This window comes from Drosophila simulans, chromosome 3R, assembly GCF_016746395.2.
Source record: "Drosophila simulans strain w501 chromosome 3R, Prin_Dsim_3.1, whole genome shotgun sequence".
In the NCBI taxonomy this organism is placed as follows: Eukaryota; Metazoa; Arthropoda; class Insecta; order Diptera; family Drosophilidae; genus Drosophila; species Drosophila simulans.
In genome coordinates, this window is record NC_052523.2 from 4,854,892 (window position 1) to 4,875,618 (window position 20,727).

Consider the following 20,727-nt stretch of genomic DNA (forward strand, 5'->3'; position numbering starts at 1 on the left):
TCAGTGGTTTGTGGGTCACAGACGTCCGGCCCGACCCTTCTGACACATTGAAGCACTTCTATGTCGTCATTGAGTGGGCTCGTCATAGTCGGTCATCATCAGCGGCTTTCGGCTTTCGCAAGGCTCCGGCCACACGCATTCCACTTCAGCGGATCCCATTCCGAGGCCCTCATCTGCCAGATCGCTGTCATTCTGAAGGGTCTGAGGAGCCTCTCGCCTTCCCGCCCGCTGATGCGAATTGAGGTCATGTGGTATCAATTTATGTAACAATCGTTTAGTGGCTAAGCGCCTTTTGATGCATTCTTTTTAGAAAGCAGATCTCTTTCAGAGCATTTTAAAATCATTTTAAAATCTAGCAATGAGTTCCCACCTCTATTTATATGGATACTTAGTGGCTTCTTTCCTTTTGCCAACATCTTCCATTTAAGGTTTATAAAATAATTGTAAATTCTTTTGGGAATAAGGAAATACCAAACTAATCTCTCACTATATAATAAAGTGACTTTTGATGAAGAATAGTAATCTGTTAAGCTTATTTGGCTCTTAAATAGTAAAGAGAATAGCAAAAAGCCGCTATATCTCGTTGAAATATATGAATATGGATTTCTATAAAAATCTCAATACAAGTTTAAGGCAAAAAAAAAAACAAATAAATCACTTTAAGCCTGTGATCTTCTTCCAGGATAAGTTGATTATTGTTTTCCAAACTGCATTGTTTTAACTGCATGAAGCGAAGTAATTTTAGTAAAGCAGTCGGTTTCAAAATGTTCAGTGAAGAAAAGAAAATTCAGAGCACACCAAGTTTCTTTTAATCCATAATTTTATTTAGCTCTCGGGTAGATACGACTAAAACTTAATGCTACTAAAGCTATGGGACATCTATTGGTTACACATAGAGGCTAAAACACAATTTCTACGGCTATCACAAAAACGTAACCCCAGTTCTACTCCGAGACATGGTCACTCCCAACCTAGTCGATCTCCACATTCTCGTCAACATCCTCCGCCGCCGAGTGAACGCTCTCCGCTCCGCTCTCGACGCTCATCATCTGGCCATTGGGGCTCGGACACGGCGTTCGCTGAGGACGCACTGCACCCGGGATGGGGATGGGAACTGGCGATGAGGACGCCGATGATGCAGTCACAAAGCTGGTGCTCTGAGTGGGTGGTGGTATGGGTTGCGGCACCTTGTGTTGCGGGTAGAAGTACGGGAATGGCATCTGCATCTGTGGCAGCGGAAGACCGCCGTAGGCCAGCTGCAGCTGATGGCGATAGATGTTGATCAGGGCGGGATCGAGGCCGTGTCCAGCGCCGGGAGCAGCCATGTGGGCGTAGGTGGTGCTGCCATCCTCACGCACCAAGACCTGGACAGGAACCCTCTTGCTGGCACCCAAAAGGGCAGCCTCGTGCTGCTGGATCTGCTTGCGCTTGGTCTTGTAGCGGCGGTTTTGGAACCAGATCTTCACCTGTGTCTCCGTCAGGCGCAGGCTTTTGGCCATCTCGCTGCGTTCCGGACCGGACAGGTAGCGCTGTTGGGCAAAGCGGCGCTCCAGCTCGAAGACCTGGGCGTGGCTGAAGGCGGCACGCGACCGCTTCTTGCGGCTCAATCCACTGCCGTCGTGGGAGAGCGGCGACTCCGAGGGGGAACTGCTCAATGGCGGCGGTGAGTCGCAGTCTGTAAAGGGAAAATTGCGCAAAGTTAGCATACATCCTATACAAAAGGCCAATGAATAAGTAGCGTTCTTTTCAAAGTCCATTAGAGCCTGAATGGCGTTAATTCCGAGCAGGTTACTTACCGGAATCGTTGCTGGTGCAGCGTCTCATGTCCAAAGGAGCGGCGAGGGTGGATCCGAAATATGCCAATTTGCGCTGCATGTAGTCCGCGGCACTGGAGTTCGATGTGCCCGTTGCCTGGTGATGGTGGTTATTGTTGTCCATCGCCGCCGCATAATACTGCAGATAGTGGTTGGGTTGCCTGGCACTCGGCTGGATCTCCTTGGGTTGGCCCAGCTTGTAGAGGCCGAGATCTCGGCAGCAGAGCTGCGGCGACTTGGAGGCCGATCTCTCGCGATCGGAGGAGGGCTTCAGCTTTTCCGGTTCCGGTTCGGAGTCCACGCTGGACATGCGACGTGTTTCCGGATTGCTGCGCGTTAGGATATCGTTGATGGAGAAGGGCGTGGTGAGCGATTTGCTCAGACCCGCCATCGCAGCACTGACACCCGCGCTTTCCATATTCAGCATTTTTCGAATTTTCTGAATATTTCGGATATATATAGGTATTATCTTTGGCCTTCCGACACTTGTTCACTACGGATTTCTCTTGATTTTCCGATCTTCACGACTCGAGGGCTGCGCAGCGAATGTGCTTCAACCGGACGCTCCGGGCTGTCTTTAAATAGTGGCCGAGATCCCCGGCGAGAATCACTCGGTCTCACGGAGTGGAAATGTGCGCCGTACTCAAGTGGCTCGTCGGCATCCGTGGGGGTGGAAACTGGCATTCGACTCCTGCCATTGGTGGATCCGAAACCTAGCTGGAGAGCCTTTGAGTTTCCTCTCAAGTGCGTAAACAAAGTCGGTCGTAAATGGCTACGGTTGATTCCACGTACTTGTATGGTGCGCCTTTTCTCGCGGGGAGTGCATGCATCCTGTTTATTGTTTATAGCCCGCTAACTGCTCCTCCGTATTTTTTCTTCCACATTTTGGGTACAGTCCTCCAAATGGGATTACGTACTATACCCACTCCCATCTCAACCCATTGTTTAAACGAACGATTTGTTTAGAATTTAAATCATTCGGAAACAATCATCCGTAAACTCCAACCTTTTAGTGTAAGTAGGTTAGTTGGGTCATGGGATTGTTTGGAATCGTACGCCAAAAACTAAACAATACTTTAATGGGTCTAACGAATATTATTTCTTCGTAGCTGCCTACTTTAAATCGAGCATTCGGTTTTAGGGAACTACATAATATAATCAACTTAAATAGCATATTCCCGTATGCCACTTGCTTACATTATGAATTTTTATTACGCTATTATAATAATAATATTAATAGCTATCTATATCTTAACATTCTATAAATTATTTTAATGGACCAAACATTATTACGATTCCTTAATAAATCCATCCAGTATTTCGAAAAGTGAGCAAAATATTGGAAGTATTTACCTAGCAGCTTTTATTACTGGTTAAATTAATAAAAAAAAATCCTTAAAAACATTACTTCCAAAAGCAGATTGTTATATAGTTTTAAAATAAATACAAATTTGAGGATTCATTTTAAAAGTTTATTATAATTTTGTATACAGGTTGTAATATGTATTAAGTAAGCAAATGAAACTAAAATAATAATGCCTCTGCATCAATATAACTAAATCAAGCTTGAGAACATATAAATCCTTAGACTGAGATTTTTACGATAATATCGCAACGAATTAAGAAACTATAGTTCACATTAAACGCAACTGGTTAAGTAGTTAACCTGGACAAATATTCCTGAGATCACTCAAAGAGTACTCAAGGAAAGTTCCTCTCATTGGTTGGCATGGAGCCCAAAGAGCGCTGATTGGATGCCCGGAGGCTGTGGCAACATGGCTGCCCACTCGGACGGAAAGGCACTCAAGCGATTCACTCGAATCGAGTGGCATGTGGGATGCTGGGATGTTCGGATGCTGGGAACAAATCCGAGCGCAACGAACACGCGTTCTCATCGCATCGCCGCTGGGGTGGCTTTTGTGCCTTTTGATTCCGGATCTCGCTGCGATTCCTGCTCTCCACTGCACTTCACACCTTCGGGCTATAATCTTTTTATTGCCAATTCAGTGGCTCTTGATGCCGCGGGCGCCGCAAAGTCAAGCCAACAATGGAAGGCCAGCGCGAAAGTGAAGGAAGTGAGCGGGGTGAGTGGGCGGGGGTTCCGTGTTTTGCGGTCAGATTTGAGTAACCAATTCAGGACCAAGTGCGGTGTGCGATTGGAATGGATCGGGGCAGGAACTGCTACTCGTTATACCATTTCGCCTGAATGGGTTTCGATAATACTCGAGTAATTAGTATATAATGATGCTTGTGGCAGGCGCACGCGCCCAAAGGACGCGACTCTCCGCTCGTGTTGTCGCTAATTTTGTTAGCTTCTTTTGCTGATGCGATTACCCTCGAATGGAGCAGGTATTCAATTACATAAAAGTGGAGGGGGCCGATAAAATCCATCCCTCCCCTATGATGAATTGGCATTTTCAATTAAATTCGACAGTTTCTTGTTTGATTTCCGAATGCCCATCGCCCAGAAGTCTTGCAGGCTTGTTGTCCTTGTGGTATTGAGTTTTATTTAATGGTTTATCAAAAGCCACTTCAAATGTTTGCCTTTCCCTGCTTTTCATTACCATTCATGGATCTGGCTGGAAACCTGATCTCCTTGTGCCACTTTAATGTTGAATGGGGACAAGTGCTTTTCATCGTCAAGTTTTCATTGCTTTTGTCTCTCACAAACTAGAAAAAATTTAAATTCAAAAGTACGGCTGGCCATTCCGTTCTTGAAAATAATATCAATATTAGTATATTATTATAAAATAACATGTATTTTTTACAAAAATTATGTATTAAAATAAAATACGTGATAAAAGTTAATTAGTTAATATTTGTGAGCCAACAGGATCCTTCAACAGGATCCCAGTGCATAGGACTTCCACCCTTGCCAGCTCACTTCCAGATATTGAAATTGAGCTTATAAGACCAATACAACGTATTTGGCAGGATTCACTGAATTTTGAGTGAGTAAAAACTAAGAGCTGGATGGGTCCAAAAAGCAATGAATAAATTTAATAAGTCAGTTGGCTTAAAACAGGACCTACTTCTTTATTATTACGATTTTGATAATATCGCCAATTTTGTCGTCAACAATAATGCACAAAATAGAACTACGCTAAAGTAGTAATATGGAACACTGTATACTAGTTCTCCTTATCCAGACACAATTAAATGTCTTATTGCTTAATTTCACTTAAACAAATTATATTACTTTTTATCGCTGTGAAAACGGCAGTTATGCTCAGTGTGACCAGAGGAGATGAAAAACATAGGTATTTTACACAACATTTCCTCTACATCTGTTCAACAGAGCCTTGTACACGTCTACACTTTCAGCGGTTTTAGTCTTTGCTTAGGTCGGAGACTTTAATGGAGACTATTTACGGAAAATTTCAAAATTCCAGTTTAATATTTTTGAATATATTGGGTCAAATGCCAAAGATTACAGAGCTGCATTGAATATTAAAGTATTAATGCAGAAACTTAGCAGTGGAAATCTTATCCAGCAGATGAACGAAAATATAATTAAATTTAAATACTAGTAATTACTTAGCAGCTTTGCCAAAGCTAAATTAGCAAAGGTTGGCATATAAAACAAAAATTGTTTTTGGTTTTCGATTTAAGATTTTTCCCAGTACTCCGCGCCCCAAACAAGGACACCAACCCAGGATCTAAGAAGTGGCGAAAGTGGTCTATATCGTTAATAGTAGCAACCTTAATTAATTACGTTATGGCTTCATATCAAAAATTGATAAGAATCGCTAGCCGCTACAATGTGGCGATAACCATCCTATTGTCCAACAGTCGCTAGAGCTATATATGTAATATATAATATAATATCTAGAAAAATGGGTTTTCATTTAAAATAAAGGATTTGATAAAGATATTTTATACTTTAATATATATAAAGCAAACACTGTCTTTTTCTTACTTCTCATCGAATATAGTCATATGCTCTTATTCTACGGGTGTACATAAAGTCAAACGCGAATATATCTGTGGACATTTTTCTATTGATATTGATTGGGAATCTAAATTGTTTAACTGTTTGCATCGGTGCCTTAGATTGTTTACAGAAATCAAAAGTAGAATAGGATGCTGAATTACCGGCGGAAGGCTCTCGATTTTCATTGCCAAGAGGCATCTTTCAGTGGAGCGAATTGAACGAATTGACGGCGACATCAACGCCATTGGATTATTGGCTTATTTGGATTTAATTTTCTGAGTGCCAGTTTCCACACGCCATAAATCAAGCGCTCCAAACTGCCGCCGCTCGGATTCCGAATGCAATTACTCAATTAATTTGAATATAATTGTCACAATTTTCCACTTGAAACCGCACAAAGCCATAAACCGATGGAAATAAAGCAGAGACACCCAGAACTTGGGCGCGTCGGCGGAGCAAATGTAAAACGAGATCGCAATTTTATGCGCACATCAAATAAAAATGTACACAGCGACTCGATGGATTTTCCGATAAAATGTCAAAGGCTTTTATGAAGCGACTGTGCCGGAGTCACTCCGCCATCCACTTGACAGCATGGATCTGGATCTGGATCTGTGGCAGTGACAGCAAGAGTGAAAGGCGAAAAGGCTAAGTAAAAAGACGCGGAACGTGAAGGGTCGGCTACAAGATACCCCTGAATGAACCTGTTACAATTACGTGGAACTAACCATATTGATTTACAAAAATAAAGAAGGAAACCATTATATTCTGAAATTTATCCCATTATATTTATACTCTTTAAGGTGGTATATTGATTTTAGTCAGAAACTTGAAATGCAGATGCCAAAGTTTCAATCCAGGTAATCTAAGTCGTGTATCATATATATAGCTAGAATAAGAGTAATCGAGAAAAACATTTGAATAAAATGTATCTTCTAGTTTTTATACTTTCTAGTTCTTTAATGTTATTAAAATACATAAAATAATTATATCACTAATATACTATATAATATAAAATACTAATTTAAATTTAAAGGAAGAATATATTTAAAAATTAACTTTGTGTTTAAGAATTATATATTCAAAAAAGTAAGAATAATAAAGAAGTAACACTATCGCCTTATAATTCACAGCTTCCGGGATTGCATAAATATTTAGTATGAGCTCAGGATATAATTACGCAATTGATCTGGCGGCATTATTCAAAGACAGCGGAAAATGGGAAACTGTATTGGACCCAAAACCACCGATTGAGCTGCTGCCATTGTAGCGTTTTCATACTGTTTATTTATTGTTGTTAATAAATCTTAATTTGCTTACCTTACGCCTGCTTTGGCGGCCTGACATTGAGGAAATGCCAACGAGAGTAGTGAAAGCAATCGGGAGAAAGGGGAAAGTGCGTAATGGGGCTGTGTGGTGAAGGGGGTGGGAGTCCCGCAGCTGCGACAGCGGCTCTTGAACCTTTGATCCTCTAACGGTACATGAATTAAACGGCGCTCCAGGGCGAACTCTATCCTGGCTTATCGCCAACTCCCCGATCCTTCGTGTGATATATGGGAATGACAAATTCTCCACTTGAGAGCTGCGCCGGTCTAGACTCTAGACCGGGGTCCCAGATCCTCGACGAAGGGGCAAACGTCGCCGCAACATTGCCGCCGACATTGAAAGACGAGACCGTAATTGTTTATGGGTCGCATATTCATATTCCGCCTACGCGACGGGGCGTGGCTGGTCAGTGTGGTCCATTAGGTCATGTTTAGTGCCACTTGACATGCATTATTCTCCGCCTGCGAGGGCGTTTTGTTGGCAACTCCACGGACTCCTCCTTTGGAAAACTGGAAGCTGAGAGGAATGGCAATCTTTAGGAGGAGGCTTATCGCAAGTCTAAGAATTTTTCTTGCAAATGTAATATAGAAATGTTTTGGCTTAAGGATAAGGATTTCCAAAACAAGTAATACTTATTAATAGCACATTTATTCGGTACGTATAAATATTCTAAGAGCCTGACAAACATAGTCGATTGTCAGATACCCTCTAATGTCAAATCAACTCGGCAAGTAATAATGAAATTAAACGCATATGGTTGGTAATAAATTGTCAGTTAATTTTCCGAGTCAAAGGATCAAAAATGCAAGAGTGATATATTTTCAATGCATTCGAAGGTTGCCAAGATGTTTTAACCATTATGCAATGTAAAGGTTTATGGTTGATTAGTATAGTTATAGTTTCAAATCATTTTTAATATCATTTACAAAGTTCCCTCACATAACTATATGATTTCTCACACTGGAAGCCAACTTAAATTAATTATATTCAGTGCGTGCAGTTGAGCTAATCCGTGATCCCAGTGATTGACACTTAACCCAAGTAAACAGAATCGGAGTCGGAATATCCATCCGACGGCTGACCCCAGAAGCTCCGGCTGTCAGAAATGAGGAAACTCAACCGAAAGTGTGATCAGCTGCACTTGTTGGTCTGTGGCTGCAACCCCCCGTTCACCCGATGACCCCTGGCATGTGTTTGTGGAGTAATTGATATGCCACTGCCACAACACCACCGACACCACTGATCCACCACCAGACTCAAGCCCCCAATGAAATATTAGCCTTTGCCCGATGGCTGTCATAAAATGCCGAGGAGGAACGGTTTTCTGTGCCCTGCACTTCGTATCTGAACGAGAGTATCTGTATCTGGGGAGGCAGGGAAACGTTTTACAGTTGCATTGATGCCACTTAAACGTTTCATAAATGCAACCTTTGTAATGTCTGCCGCCAACGCACTTCCCCTTTCCCCCTCCCCGGGAATCCCTGCGAAAAGCAGAAAAGGGAAAACATTTCCATTTCCAATAAAGCGGAAATTGTGGTGTTTTCATTCGCCTTCGAATTCGTTTTTCATAAAACTGATCGCTCGCTCCGATAAAATTGATTTATGCGGCGATCGGCGGCAATTATACGCAGATGCGGTGCCTAATGGATCGGTGGCCGATCGAAAGCTGTTCATGAAGATATAAATACGAGTGCGCCAGAGCAAGGAGTCATGGGATTCCGTGGTGTAAGTTTATACGACAGGCCAAGCAAAAATTCCGATTGATCTTCAGCTGAAATGGGATGTACTGTATTGAGTCTGCAAGATACAAAAGGATGCGAATCAAAAACCTTTCAATATTTACTTCTTATAATTGATGAAATTAGTCCCTGATAAAAATCTATCTCTATTTATAAGGATAGAAGATCACTTTTTACATCCATACATAAAACTAATTTTTGAAAGTTTCCCAACAAGTTCCAAAAATCAAACCCATGTTCACTGCATACAGAAATCCATAAGAATAGAATATATTGTCTGAACTGGTTGGTCTTAAGCTTTATTTATTGTCCAATATATACATAAAACAAAGAACTAGAGCTATGAGGCGTTTTCCTTACACTACAACATATATTCTGCTTGAAACTGCAATAAATTAGAGACTCGAATCCTTCGTCCTGCGAGATGCCCACTACATGTGCTGCATCTGTTGCTGCTGTGCATGATGCTGCTGCTGCTGCGACTGCTGCATGGTTGGGGGCCACATCACGTGGTTGGGAATCGGCGGGGGCAGAGAAGTGGGTGAGTCCAGGGGCTCGGACTTCAACTTCAGGTGCTTGGCGATGCCCTCGCAGTCGATATCGCCACGTTTCGATTTGTAGCGGCGATTCTGGAACCAAATCTTCACCTGGGTGGCCGACAGGTTGAGCTTCTGGGCGATTATCTCGCGCTCCGCACCCGTCAGATACTTTTTCAGCCGAAAGCGACACTCCAGCTCCAGGACCTGTGCCTGGGAAAAGAGCACGCGAGGCTTTCGCTTCATCCGGGGCTTGGTCGAACCACTGTTGCTCCCGGGGTTGCTGTTCCCACTGACGCTGTTTTTTCGCAGCTCGGAACGCGAGGAGGTCACCTGGCTGTTATCCTCTGAAAGATGAAAAATATCGAGAATATAGTAGAATATAATAGTTAGAAATAGTTTAGGCACTAGTTTAGGATAATATTCAAACGATGTTTTACCATAACTAGTTCGCCCTTAAATCATCTTTCAATCCTTAAACACTTTGATGTTTAATTTAATTAAATATTTAATTTTAATTTTTAATTTTGTAATAAAAATTTTTTTACTTGGCGTTAATTTGAATGAAATGGGAACTATCTTTGAACTTTAAAAAATGTTAAGTTTTAAAAGAGGTGAACAACGAATTTGTTTTATTAGCTCATTATCCTCATTTTTAATATCCGAAGACACCCCTCCTATGTATGTATTCCGAAATACATTATTAACATCCATACACTTTCCTAGATCCACTTCTCCATTAAACAAGTTTGCGTTGAAGATACTCACTTTTTTTGGCGCCCTCATCTGCACCGTAGATGCTTCTTAGGGAGGACGAGTTGCTAGCTGTCTCCATGAGGCGCTGCGACAGAGGATTGACGCACAGCTTCTGCGTCGGAGCTTGCAGGCTGTCCACCTCAGCGGAGCTGTTGAGGTCCAGGGTGGGCGAGGGCGTGACGTAGGGCGTGGGTATGTACTCGCTCTTGATGCCCACCGCCGAGGGCGTGGCTCCGCCGTACACCTCACCAGATCCGGCGTAGTTGTAGTTGTAGGTGGCGGGGGTCTGGTAGGCCGTGGCAGAGGCGCCGGCGTAGAACTGTGAGGCGGACATATTGTAGGCCGAGGCGGAGTGCTGGAAACTCTGATGGGGATGTCCGTGATGGTGCTGGAACATGTGGGCGGGCATACCGTAGTCCTGGTATCCGCCGTATAGCTGGTGCGGCGGGGGTGGCAAGAGCGGCGATAGGGACGACGATGTGGTGGTGCCATCGTCCAAGTGCTGGTGATGCAGTTGCTGCTGCGGAATCGGCAGCTCGGATTGCTGATGCTGCTGGTGGTTGAGGTACTGGTGGGGATGCTGGTACTCACCGGCGCCGAAGAGCGCCGAGGCAGTCGCCGCGCTGCGGGAAAGCAGGAAAATGGAAAAGCGCAAGGTTAGAAACGGGGCAACACACAGTCTCGTATATGGCCGCCATATGTTGCATCACGGAGGACACAGCCCGGGGAGCCGGGCCGAGGACTTTTTGCCCACTTCCTGCTGGCGCGACAGGATCCATGGTGACATCATTTCATGGCTCATCAGGCAATTAAGGACGCCCCTGTGCGGCGGTCCACACATGCGAATCACACATGTTGACCAGCCCAGAAAGGATCGGGCGGACAAGCGATCGCCGTGACTCCCGACTGCCTGCCTCGGACGTTGTTGTTCTTATTGTTAACACTGTGTCTCCTCGTCTTTGTCTTCGGCCTCTTGTACAAATAACGATGATTTGTCAAAGCCTCGAGCTCAACGCTCAACGCTCGACGCTCTGCGATCCCAGATCCTATTTGCAATTCATGCTTTCTATGTGTTTTCATAGGATTTCTTCTGCTACGTCTCGGCGGAAGGTTATCAAAATATTATCTTTCGTTGGAAAATTGGTAGAAATTAATTTTCCTATGGAGCCCTATTAAATAAAAATAAATAAAAGCGAGCGGGACGGGGAAGGGCGCTGTCTTCGAGAAGAAGTCACTGACAGGTAGAAGTGGCGGAAACGTCCATGTATGCCAGTTGATAGCTAAAAATGGCTCAACTAACAGTTGGTCAGTGGTTTTAAACTCTCTGAACTGCACAGATACCTTCTTAAATCCTTTCTAAATCCTTGCAATTTAGCCAGTTATCCGGTATAAAAAATATATATCATATATGTGCAGTGATTCGATTAAGTTGAATTTGCTTTTGGTAATATATAGACCGAAGTACCTATTGGTATTGGTCCACTCCGCAGTGACACATGATTTTGGTTGCTTTTGACCCTTTATGTATAATCGATTCAAAACTTCCAAGCTTACCCATCGATATGCCCGTAGGAACCTTCGTAGGCCTCCGTTTGGTTGACCATGTTCAGGATATCCTTGACCGAAAACGGAGTGGTGTTCAGGGCATCCGCGTTCGTCAGGCTGCCCGGACTGGGGGACTGAGTGTAGTGATCGTAGTAGCCACCCGATTGAGCCTGCTGCTGGTGGTGCTGCAACATCCTCGCAGTGCGATCACTTGGCCACTTGAGAAGCACTTCGATTTAAATAAGTCCAACAATTTGCCAAATCGCACTTGAACTTGCGACACTTGAACTGGAATCTTGCTAGTCGGGTAATCAAGCAAACACTCCACGCAACCGTTAGCGCAACCGTAAGTGAGTCGAAGCCCGTAATCGGCAATCCGTAGTCCGTAACCCGTAAGCCGAAAAGCGCTGTTCCGATGCGCACTCGACCGTGTCTGCAATTTGTCAGCTCGATTTTGGTACTGAACGCGTACTCCTTTCACCCCAGACCGCCTCATGCCGCTGTGTTTTTGGTTGTGTGTGAGCGAACAGAGCATACGGGCAAAATGGCCGCCCCGGAGCCAATCACAGCACAGCATCGGAATGCGAGTGCGGCATCTCGCTCTTCGGTTGCTCTTCTGCACTAGAGATGTGTGAGGTTGTCATAGGTTTATAACGAGGTTTATAAAATATGTATCCAAATATAGAAACTAAATTACGTTAATAAATCGGTAATTGATATCCCAAGTGTAAATATAATAGCTTAAGAATATATATGGTATTAAAAATATATTGTTAGTTCTGCGCATCACTAAATCCAAACATGTATGCTTGTATGCATGTATGAAAGTATCTTTGCACAATCGCACACATTGTACCTGACTATCAGATTCAACAACTGACTCCTCCAACTGCTCCCCGTTGTTATTAGTTGTTTGTTCGCAGCCACTTTATGCAGATTTTGTGTCGCTACTTGAGCTTAAGTATCCGTATTTATTATCGTAAAGTCCTTAAGTTTTATAGTCCCCATGTATTTACGTTTGTCCGCTCGTCTTGTGTATAAAACGGTTGTCAAGTGGCGCTCAAGTGCAGATTTTCGCACACTTGATTTTAAGAGTGTACTAAGCTAACAAATAACAGAATCGTAAGGAATATGTTTATTTAAACGTTACGCTCTAATATGTTATTGTTTGATTCACTTAAAACTGTTATAAATTAATAAGTATGAAAAACATGTATGTATATGTGAAGTAATCTCTCTTCCAACTAAACAGATCAGCATTTTTAATAACATCTCGCCTTTATGGGATGAATAACTTAATTTTAAAACTCATTTTGATTTTAACTGACTTTTCATATTTCGAATATGTACAATAGGTTTTTTATATTTCAACATTTAACATTTGGCATTGCACACAAACGTGTTCACATATGTATGCAAATAAGTGCGTATGAACATATTTTGTGTGGTATGTTAAAGCAATTTTTAACGAATATTTGCATTCTCTTAGATTCCTATTAAGTCACATTTTTTTGCAAAAAATTGTGTGCCCTTGTTCAGGCGGTCCACGTAGTGACGATGCGCTCCATAAGAGTATGTACAAATTTTAAGAAAAATTAGCTTATAAACTTATTTAAAATGAATTCCACAAGTCCCAGTTTAAAAAAGAGGAGAATTTAAATCTGTTTATCTGATGACTTTTATTCTAGTTGTGTTTTCGCATTTCGTGGAGTAGTTTGTTTATTTTTCAATAGTAAATAAAGTTTGATATAAGTATTGTTAAAAATAGGCAGGATTATGAAATAGTATAACCATTGTGATCAAAAGAATTAAAACATCCCTATTAGTTATTCGTTACGCCTTTTCAACATATTTCGAAATTATTTATTAAAGCGTCCGAACTGAATAAATGTTAGTTATCTAATGTAATTAATGGCGTATCTTCTGTCTGTAGAAGGTGCGATCGTTACTAGTTTTTAAACTCGATCATTTCTATTTTTGTTTTGGTATATTTCAAATAAATGTAACATTAAGATACACGGTTCGCAACAAAGCTATGTTTTAAATAGGAAAACATTAAAATCGTTTACATACTTAGGCCGTTATTATCTTGGTCTGCCACCTACCACTTTTTCTCACACACCGGCAAAATAAAATCCTACAGCATATGTAAACTATTTATTAATATGGTACAAGTTTTCAAAAAGTTATGAATTTAATTATGTGATTTTTCAAAAAATATCAAATCACATCAACTATCAATATTCATAAAAGTATTTCGATATAAATATTTTAAGCCATCGATATATTGTCACTTTTTGTTTTGCCATCGCCAGCAATCTCGTCGCCTGGTAACACTTCTAATTTTCACGGCAAAGGAAACGGACGCGTTTTCTGTGTCGTCCGCGAGAGCAAAAAACTCTGGCTTTAGTTAGTTATTTTATTGGAAAAATATTTAAGCAAGAGGTGAGTAATGGCGCTCCAAGTAAATATACACAGTAGGTTGCGGTCATAAAGTGATATAAATGTAATTTACACAGACGCACACACACACACAGACAGACGCGTGAAAATTTCCCAGTTTTTTTTTGGCTGCGGTGCATTCTTTTTTGTGTGTGCCTTTGCCATTTTTCGGCACTCGCTTCTGGCTGCTGTAAACAATGTTTTAGTTAGTTGCAGTATTGAGTATTAAACGCGCATTGCACTTTTTCGCCTGCAGCCAACAAACGCATAGATACAGAAAAGTATTGATTTTCGTCCAAGATGGCGGACGACGAGCAATTCAGCTTGTGCTGGAACAACTTCAACACGAATTTGTCGGCCGGCTTCCACGAGTCGCTATGCCGTGGCGACCTGGTGGACGTCTCGCTTGCCGCCGAGGGCCAAATAGTGAAGGCCCACCGATTGGTGTTATCCGTCTGCTCGCCCTTCTTCCGCAAGATGTTCACTCAGATGCCGTCGAACACCCATGCTATCGGTGAGTTTACCCCTCAGCTCAGATCTGTAGCTCTACGTGATTTTTGACCTTATACTCTCTTCGCCTATCTTGCAGTATTCCTGAACAACGTCAGCCACTCGGCGCTGAAGGACCTCATCCAGTTCATGTACTGCGGCGAGGTCAACGTGAAGCAGGACGCCCTGCCCGCGTTTATTAGTACCGCGGAATCGCTGCAAATCAAGGGGCTAACGGATGTGAGTATATGTATACATTTGTGTGCGTGATATACTGGTATATCGAATCGAGCAACAACAACGCAACCAGCGCATCGCCTTTCGCGCTCAATACATACACACGCTATGGCTGGCGTCTGTATAAGAGCGCGTGGTTTGACTGTACCGAGAAATTTCTCGCAAACGAAATGCCAAAAGGCACGCGTGCCAGAGAGAGACAACTGCAGGGGCTATGCGCGCAGCGTTTGTCTTGCTCTGGCTCGCAAGACAGCGGCAAGTTGGAGTGGTTGTTTTTGTCTCGCAGCGAATTCGATGCCAAAGTATAAACATTAATTTGTGCACTATTGCAACTTAAATCTTTTAAATTGGGAAATATAACTTAATGTTTTCGACTAAAGTGAACGTATTTGCAACTCTATTTCCTAATCAATTTTAGTGCAGCTGTACTAAAAGAAACAGGCTTGAGAACTAAAATATGTATTAATTTGCCAATTCAATAATTAGAAAATATTTAAAAGAAAGCATTCTTTACTAATTGATGACTAGATTTCTTATTACTTCGCAAATTCCATTCAATCGGAATATTTCTTTTCAACGTATACAATTGTTTTGAAATCGTCAGTTTTATAAAATCCAGATACTTTTTAAAGTTTATTAAGTTTTGACCATTGTTCATTTGTAATGAGGTGCTAGAACATACAAAATATCTTTTCACTTATTCCTAAAATATATGTTATTAATTAAAAAACAAATTTTTTTCTTCAGAACGATCCTGCGCCTCAGCCGCCGCAGGAATCCAGCCCGCCGCCAGCAGCACCTCATGTACAACAACAGCAAATACCGGCTCAGCGAGTGCAGCGCCAGCAGCCGCGCGCCTCCGCCCGCTATAAGATCGAGACCGTGGACGACGGCCTGGGCGACGAGAAACAGGGCACCACCCAGATCGTCATCCAGACCACGGCCGCACCCCAAGCCACCATTGTACAACAGCCGCAGCAGGCGGCGCAGCAGATCCAATCGCAGCAGCTGCAGACGGGAACCACGACGACGGCGACGCTGGTGTCGACAAACAAACGCTCTGCCCAGCGCTCCTCCCTGACCCCCGCCTCCTCGAGCGCCGGCGTGAAGCGCTCCAAGACAAGCACCTCCGCTAATGTTATGGACCCTCTCGACTCGACCACTGAAACTGGAACCACGACAACCGCCCAACTTGTGCCGCAACAGATCACCGTGCAGACCTCCGTGGTCTCTGCGGCAGAAGCAAAACTCCACCAGCAATCGCCGCAGCAGGTTCGTCAGGAGGAAGCCGAGTACATTGATCTCCCCATGGAATTGCCCACGAAATCTGAACCTGACTACTCTGAGGACCATGGCGACGCTGCCGGCGATGCCGAGGGAACCTATGTGGAGGACGATACTTACGGAGACATGCGCTACGACGACAGCTACTTCACGGAAAACGAGGATGCTGGCAACCAAACTGCGGCAAATACGAGCGGTGGCGGAGTGACTGCGACCACTTCCAAGGCGGTGGTCAAGCAACAGTCCCAGAACTACAGTGAATCATCGTTTGTCGACACCAGCGGGGATCAGGGCAACACAGAGGCTCAAGGTTGGTTGAATTCCAAAGCATACATGGCCAGAGGCCAATAGGTATAAGCAGTATTTAAAGGACATTAACCGCTTGCGAAATGCAAACACGTTTAAAACGATTCCTCCCTTAAAGATCACATATGTATTCTAAACTTGAACACATTCCAAGTCGCAAGCGGATCATGTCCTTTTAGAGTCCGGCAAAGTGTGCTTAAATTTGTTTTAAACAAACTTAAGCTGTACTTCGCTGGCAATTAGTTAATGAATAGTTTACGGGCCTGTGTTCTATTTCGAAGCGACAAAGAGCACTAGGCAGATCTGCTGTCCGATGCATATTTGTTAAATGCTGGACGCAGATCACGCGGTTTTACACTTATTCAGTTAAAAGGTGAGTAGAGTGATGAAATTTGAAGAAGCTGCTACTACGGATATCCGATGTCAACGTGGAGCCGAACCCGTGAAGAGCTGCAACTACTCAAGGTAATACCCCGGCACTCTTGAAACCACCTATCCATATATTTTTCCAACATTTCCAGGCATTTGTAATTGTTTATTTGACTAAGCAAAGCGAGTAATTGGAGTTGGCGATCTTACATGATCAGGGGGTTATTATTTGGGCAAGCGCACTTCTGTTTAAATAATGATCCTCTGATGATGCTAAGTCTACTGGGGTTTGTTGTTGTTTATGTTTTCAAACTCGTATTTAAAGATGTTGTCTGGATTTGTTCAAGCAACGTAAAAGCTTGCTGATGCAAATCCAGCAACGGCATTGATTGCCGAGTCTTAGAAGGTTATATTTATAATACAATACAACGTTGTGTTATAGTAAAAGGTTCCTTTCTTAATCTGAATCGATTCAAATTGGTTAGTGGACAAAAAAAAGACGATATTCAGTATATGTACATGTAGGGAGACTTTCTATAAACGTTATCATCGAAGAGGAATTTATTTGTTCGTCCAAAGTAGATTCAGTTCCATTTGAGTGTTTTTTTTTTTTTCTTTTTTGGTATGGGACATTTTTGCGTGTTTATTTTGTTTCGAATTGTTCTTTTGAGCCACATTTCATTTGATATTCTTTCAGTGTAATACATATAATAAATTTAGGAATACGCGTTGAATGTTATTTGATATTTTACGGATGTCGCGGTAACCTGAAACCCCAAAAAAAAAAAAAAAATGCACATTTGGTTAGTGTATTTAAGGAAATTTCGAGATTTTAGATTACCGTTTTAATCGTGCGTTTTTTGTAATTCATATTTTGTGTGCCTAGTCTGGTTATTTATACATCGATCATATTTATGGATTATCCACAGAATACGTTTTTTTTTTGTATTAAACGAAATTTAATTTAATTGACTAGCGTACTAGTACCCTTCTTAGGCAACTTAATCTAATCGGTATCAATTTAAACGATTCTTAATATCTAAGTAATTTACAAAGATCATATTAAAGAAATTGATATTTAGGCAGTAATATTTAGAGTAAGACTTAATTAGTTCCGGTCAGCCAACGTTCTATTTGTTAATGTGTGAAAAAATAAAGAATTTAAATTTTATTAAATGCAGAGTTGCCATTTCGTGGAGTTTGAGGGCGGTGTTGCCACTCCTGGAAACCCTAATTGAATATGCACCCCTGGACCTTCGGTAATGTGGCAACGCCGTGCAGATTCATAAAAAAATGCAAGCCAATTTGTTTTGTTATTTTATTGCATCCGAATTACACGGCCTATTTGTTCACAATTAATTATTTTCAGCTTGTGACGGTGTGCGTGGTGTATTAATTTAGTATTTAAAGTGATGGGGCTGGTAACGAGGGCAACGCCTCCGTGTGTCCACCCTTTTGATAATCTGTGATAGTGCTCATTTGAAAGCCAAGAGATGCAAATGCTACCGTAAGTTGAAAAATGCAACCCCGCCGCATTTTGGTAAGTATTATATTAGCCAACCCAAGGGTCCTCCGGTTCACTGTGAGCGAATAAACTGCTTAAAGCCAAAGTCTAAACTAAACGTTGTTTTATTTCGCCGATCCTAACTTAGCGCTTAAGCCATATGTGTACATATATTCACTAGAATAGCAACTAGATCATTTAAAGACTGTCATTTATATTATGCCCACTAAATCAACTTACCCGCCTTCTTATCGCCCCTATGCTTTCGGTTTCCCTCCACTCTCGCAGATACGGAGATCAGTTTCATTCGCAGCCAGAAGAAGAACGCCCAGCTGGTGTTCCGCAACTACATCTACAACAAGAAGCTCACCCAGGCCAATGGACAGACGACCTGGCGCTGTGCGGATGTGCTCAAGTTGCGCTGCAAGGCAGTGGTCATCACCCGCGACGGACACTTCATCGACGCGCGGCGTCAGCACAATCATGAGTCCCACGCCTCGAGGATTGGCCAGCGACAACTGTATAAGGTGGAGCAGGAGCTGGAGGAGTACATAGAGATATGCACGTCGAACCCGAAAATATCACAGTATCTGGGCAGCAGCAACATCATTGTGACCGCTAAGGACGGCAAGGACTGCAAGTTGTTCCTGCCCGCTGCCGAGGCTACCGAGATTGAGATGCAGGCCCTTGTGGACGCCGCTGAGGAGGAGTTGTATGAGGAGGAGCGGCATGCAGAGGAGCGGGTCCGGGATCGGCAACGGGTTGGCAGGTGGCGGACAGAGGAGGCCAAGCATCGATCCCTGCTGAAGAGGGAAGGGAGTGACTCCTAGGAGTTATCAGCTAGCACCTAAGCTAATTATTTATCTCGAACCACGGAAGAAGTCGATTTCACTTGGGAGTTTTTAACCAATCTACAGTCAATCAGTTGGAAAGTCTTTGTAAAGATAAGAAAGCCATAGCTGGTATTATTTTGGCTTATTTTGAAAACCAAATGCTTTCCAGCTCTGTAATAGATAATACATATTTATATGTTATACCACAATTCCACAAGGCTCAAGGCCATTTTGCCCAATGAAATCGACCCAACCACTCGATAGTAGATTTTAAGCAACTTGTCTGAGTTCTGTAAACGTATTTCATACTTAGCTCCTAATAAACTAAGACCAAAACAAAAGATGGAGCTCATTGTGGACTGGGTAACCCCATTGTTATTAACCAAATATCTTAAGTTTAGACAACTGAACTAACGATAAAAACGTCTTCTTTTCAGATGACGAGCTGGTTTTCATAGAGAGCCCCTGGTCGACGCCGTGCCTGGTGTTGAATGGCTACATGTACAACTGCCACAGTCGCAAGAGCAACAAACAGTATTGGCGCTGCCACAACTACTCCAAAAAGGTGCATGAAATGCGCTGTCGATCTCGCTGCGTCCTGGAGAACGGTCGCCTCAAGAGTGTGACGGGCGGACTCCATAACCACCAGCCGCACACGGAGAAGATAGACAAGATCATTCAGCGGAACAAAATGGCAGCGATCGGCACGGGAAGAAAGCTCTCCAGGATGCACAGCTTCACACAGCTGCAGCTTCAGGAGCAGAAGCAGGATTTCATCGATGAACACCAGTTGACTAGCGATGCAGCCACATTGCAGCTGACAGATCAAGAACTGATGCACGCCTCCATGATGCTCATGCACGAATAGATTGGCTATCCAACTGGTCTTGGCAGTGCAATGTAGTTACTAAGTAACAGCTATTAAAAGTACATATCCAGGAGGTGGACTATGTACACTTATTTTCGGTATTTTCATCCTAGTTACCCGAATTTGCATTTTGAAGTGTCGAAAGCGAATGAATCCGAGTTTAATTTGAAGTATAATGAATAAGATTGTGAATATAGCTGTAAGACCCCTGATTTCGATTAACCAATGAAGGTTTTTTAAGTTCTGTATGCTTTTCAAATCCAGTTGCTCCATTCCCTTGACGGCTATGTGATCATGTGAAATAAAGATCTGAACTCATGAAAGTAACCGAGCTTCGTTCTGGTCAATTAGGATGCGAGGTATCGAAGAGTAGGCGTAGTGTCTGTCTCCATTGACTAATTGAATCCTTTTCTTTCAGTTCTCACCTACGACGATAGAGGAAAACTAGTCCACGAGGGATTCACTTTCAGCTGTTACTCCAGGAATCCTGGAAAATGTCTGGCCTTCTGGCGCTGCTCCATGTACAAAAAGTTGCACTGCACTTCGGCGCTGACCACCCACATCAAGTCAATAAAATCAATCCGAGGATTTCACAATCACAAGCCGCCAGAACGACTAAAAACATTTGTTCCCAGAGTGCTCGATTGCCCACCTTGTCCTCCTAAAGAGGATTATTAAATCTTAAGAACTGAAGATCTATAAAATTAGTTTGATACTTTCTTCTAATCTTAAACTTAAATGTGAC

General features: G+C 42.8%; 3 protein-coding genes across 28 annotated transcripts in view; 1 reads left to right on the forward strand and 2 right to left on the reverse strand.

The window, feature by feature from the left end:
* Positions 1-802: 802 nt before the first annotated feature.
* LOC6727190 (homeobox protein bagpipe) lies at positions 803-2,398 on the reverse strand. Its single transcript, XM_002102546.4, has 2 exons — positions 1,797-2,398; positions 803-1,675 (listed from the first exon to the last, which is right to left on the reverse strand). The coding sequence occupies exons 1-2, from the start codon at positions 2,239-2,241 to the stop codon at positions 972-974; spliced, it is 1,149 nt and encodes a 382-aa protein (XP_002102582.2). The 5' UTR covers positions 2,242-2,398; the 3' UTR covers positions 803-971.
* A 6,696-nt stretch (positions 2,399-9,094) lies between these two features.
* On the reverse strand, positions 9,095-12,270 carry LOC6727192 (muscle-specific homeobox protein tinman). The gene is made up of 3 exons (XM_016175806.3): positions 11,660-12,270; positions 10,118-10,728; positions 9,095-9,696 (listed from the first exon to the last, which is right to left on the reverse strand). The coding sequence occupies exons 1-3, from the start codon at positions 11,842-11,844 to the stop codon at positions 9,245-9,247; spliced, it is 1,248 nt and encodes a 415-aa protein (XP_016033680.1). The 5' UTR covers positions 11,845-12,270; the 3' UTR covers positions 9,095-9,244.
* A 1,671-nt stretch (positions 12,271-13,941) lies between these two features.
* The window catches only part of LOC6739755 (modifier of mdg4), a 28,629-nt gene continuing 21,843 nt past the window's right edge, over positions 13,942-20,727 (forward strand). For 22 of the 26 annotated variants that reach the window (XM_016172014.3, XM_016172035.3, XM_016172028.3 and 19 more), the window contains exons 1-4: positions 13,942-14,095; positions 14,349-14,606; positions 14,682-14,821; positions 15,566-16,412. In XM_016172014.3, the coding sequence (XP_016033703.1) occupies positions 14,393-14,606; positions 14,682-14,821; positions 15,566-16,412 (1,201 nt within the window). In that variant the 5' untranslated portion in view covers positions 13,942-14,095; positions 14,349-14,392. Of the gene's footprint in view, positions 14,096-14,348; positions 14,607-14,681; positions 14,822-15,565; positions 16,413-18,569; positions 19,456-19,551; positions 20,310-20,400; positions 20,709-20,727 lie in introns of those variants that run through there. The other 4 variants (XR_001599809.2, XM_016172033.2, XM_016172017.3 and 1 more) reach the window with 4 other exon arrangements.

What these genes read in the sequence shown, in the direction of transcription:
- LOC6727190 (XM_002102546.4), bottom strand. Translation starts at nt 2,241, where the DNA reads ATGCTGAATATGGAAAGCGCGGGTGTCAGTGCTGCGATGGCGGGTCTG. An exon ending in CTGCACCAGCAACGATTCCG is followed by an intron (nt 1,676 to 1,796) that starts GTAAGTAACCTG and finishes TTCCCTTTACAG; the next exon opens with ACTGCGACTCACCGCCGCCA.
- LOC6727192 (XM_016175806.3), bottom strand. Translation starts at nt 11,844, where the DNA reads ATGTTGCAGCACCACCAGCAGCAGGCTCAATCGGGTGGCTACTACGAT. An exon ending in TCCTACGGGCATATCGATGG is followed by an intron (nt 10,729 to 11,659) that starts GTAAGCTTGGAA and finishes GCTTTCCCGCAG; the next exon opens with CGCGGCGACTGCCTCGGCGC. An exon ending in AGATGAGGGCGCCAAAAAAA is followed by an intron (nt 9,697 to 10,117) that starts GTGAGTATCTTC and finishes TTCATCTTTCAG; the next exon opens with AGGATAACAGCCAGGTGACC.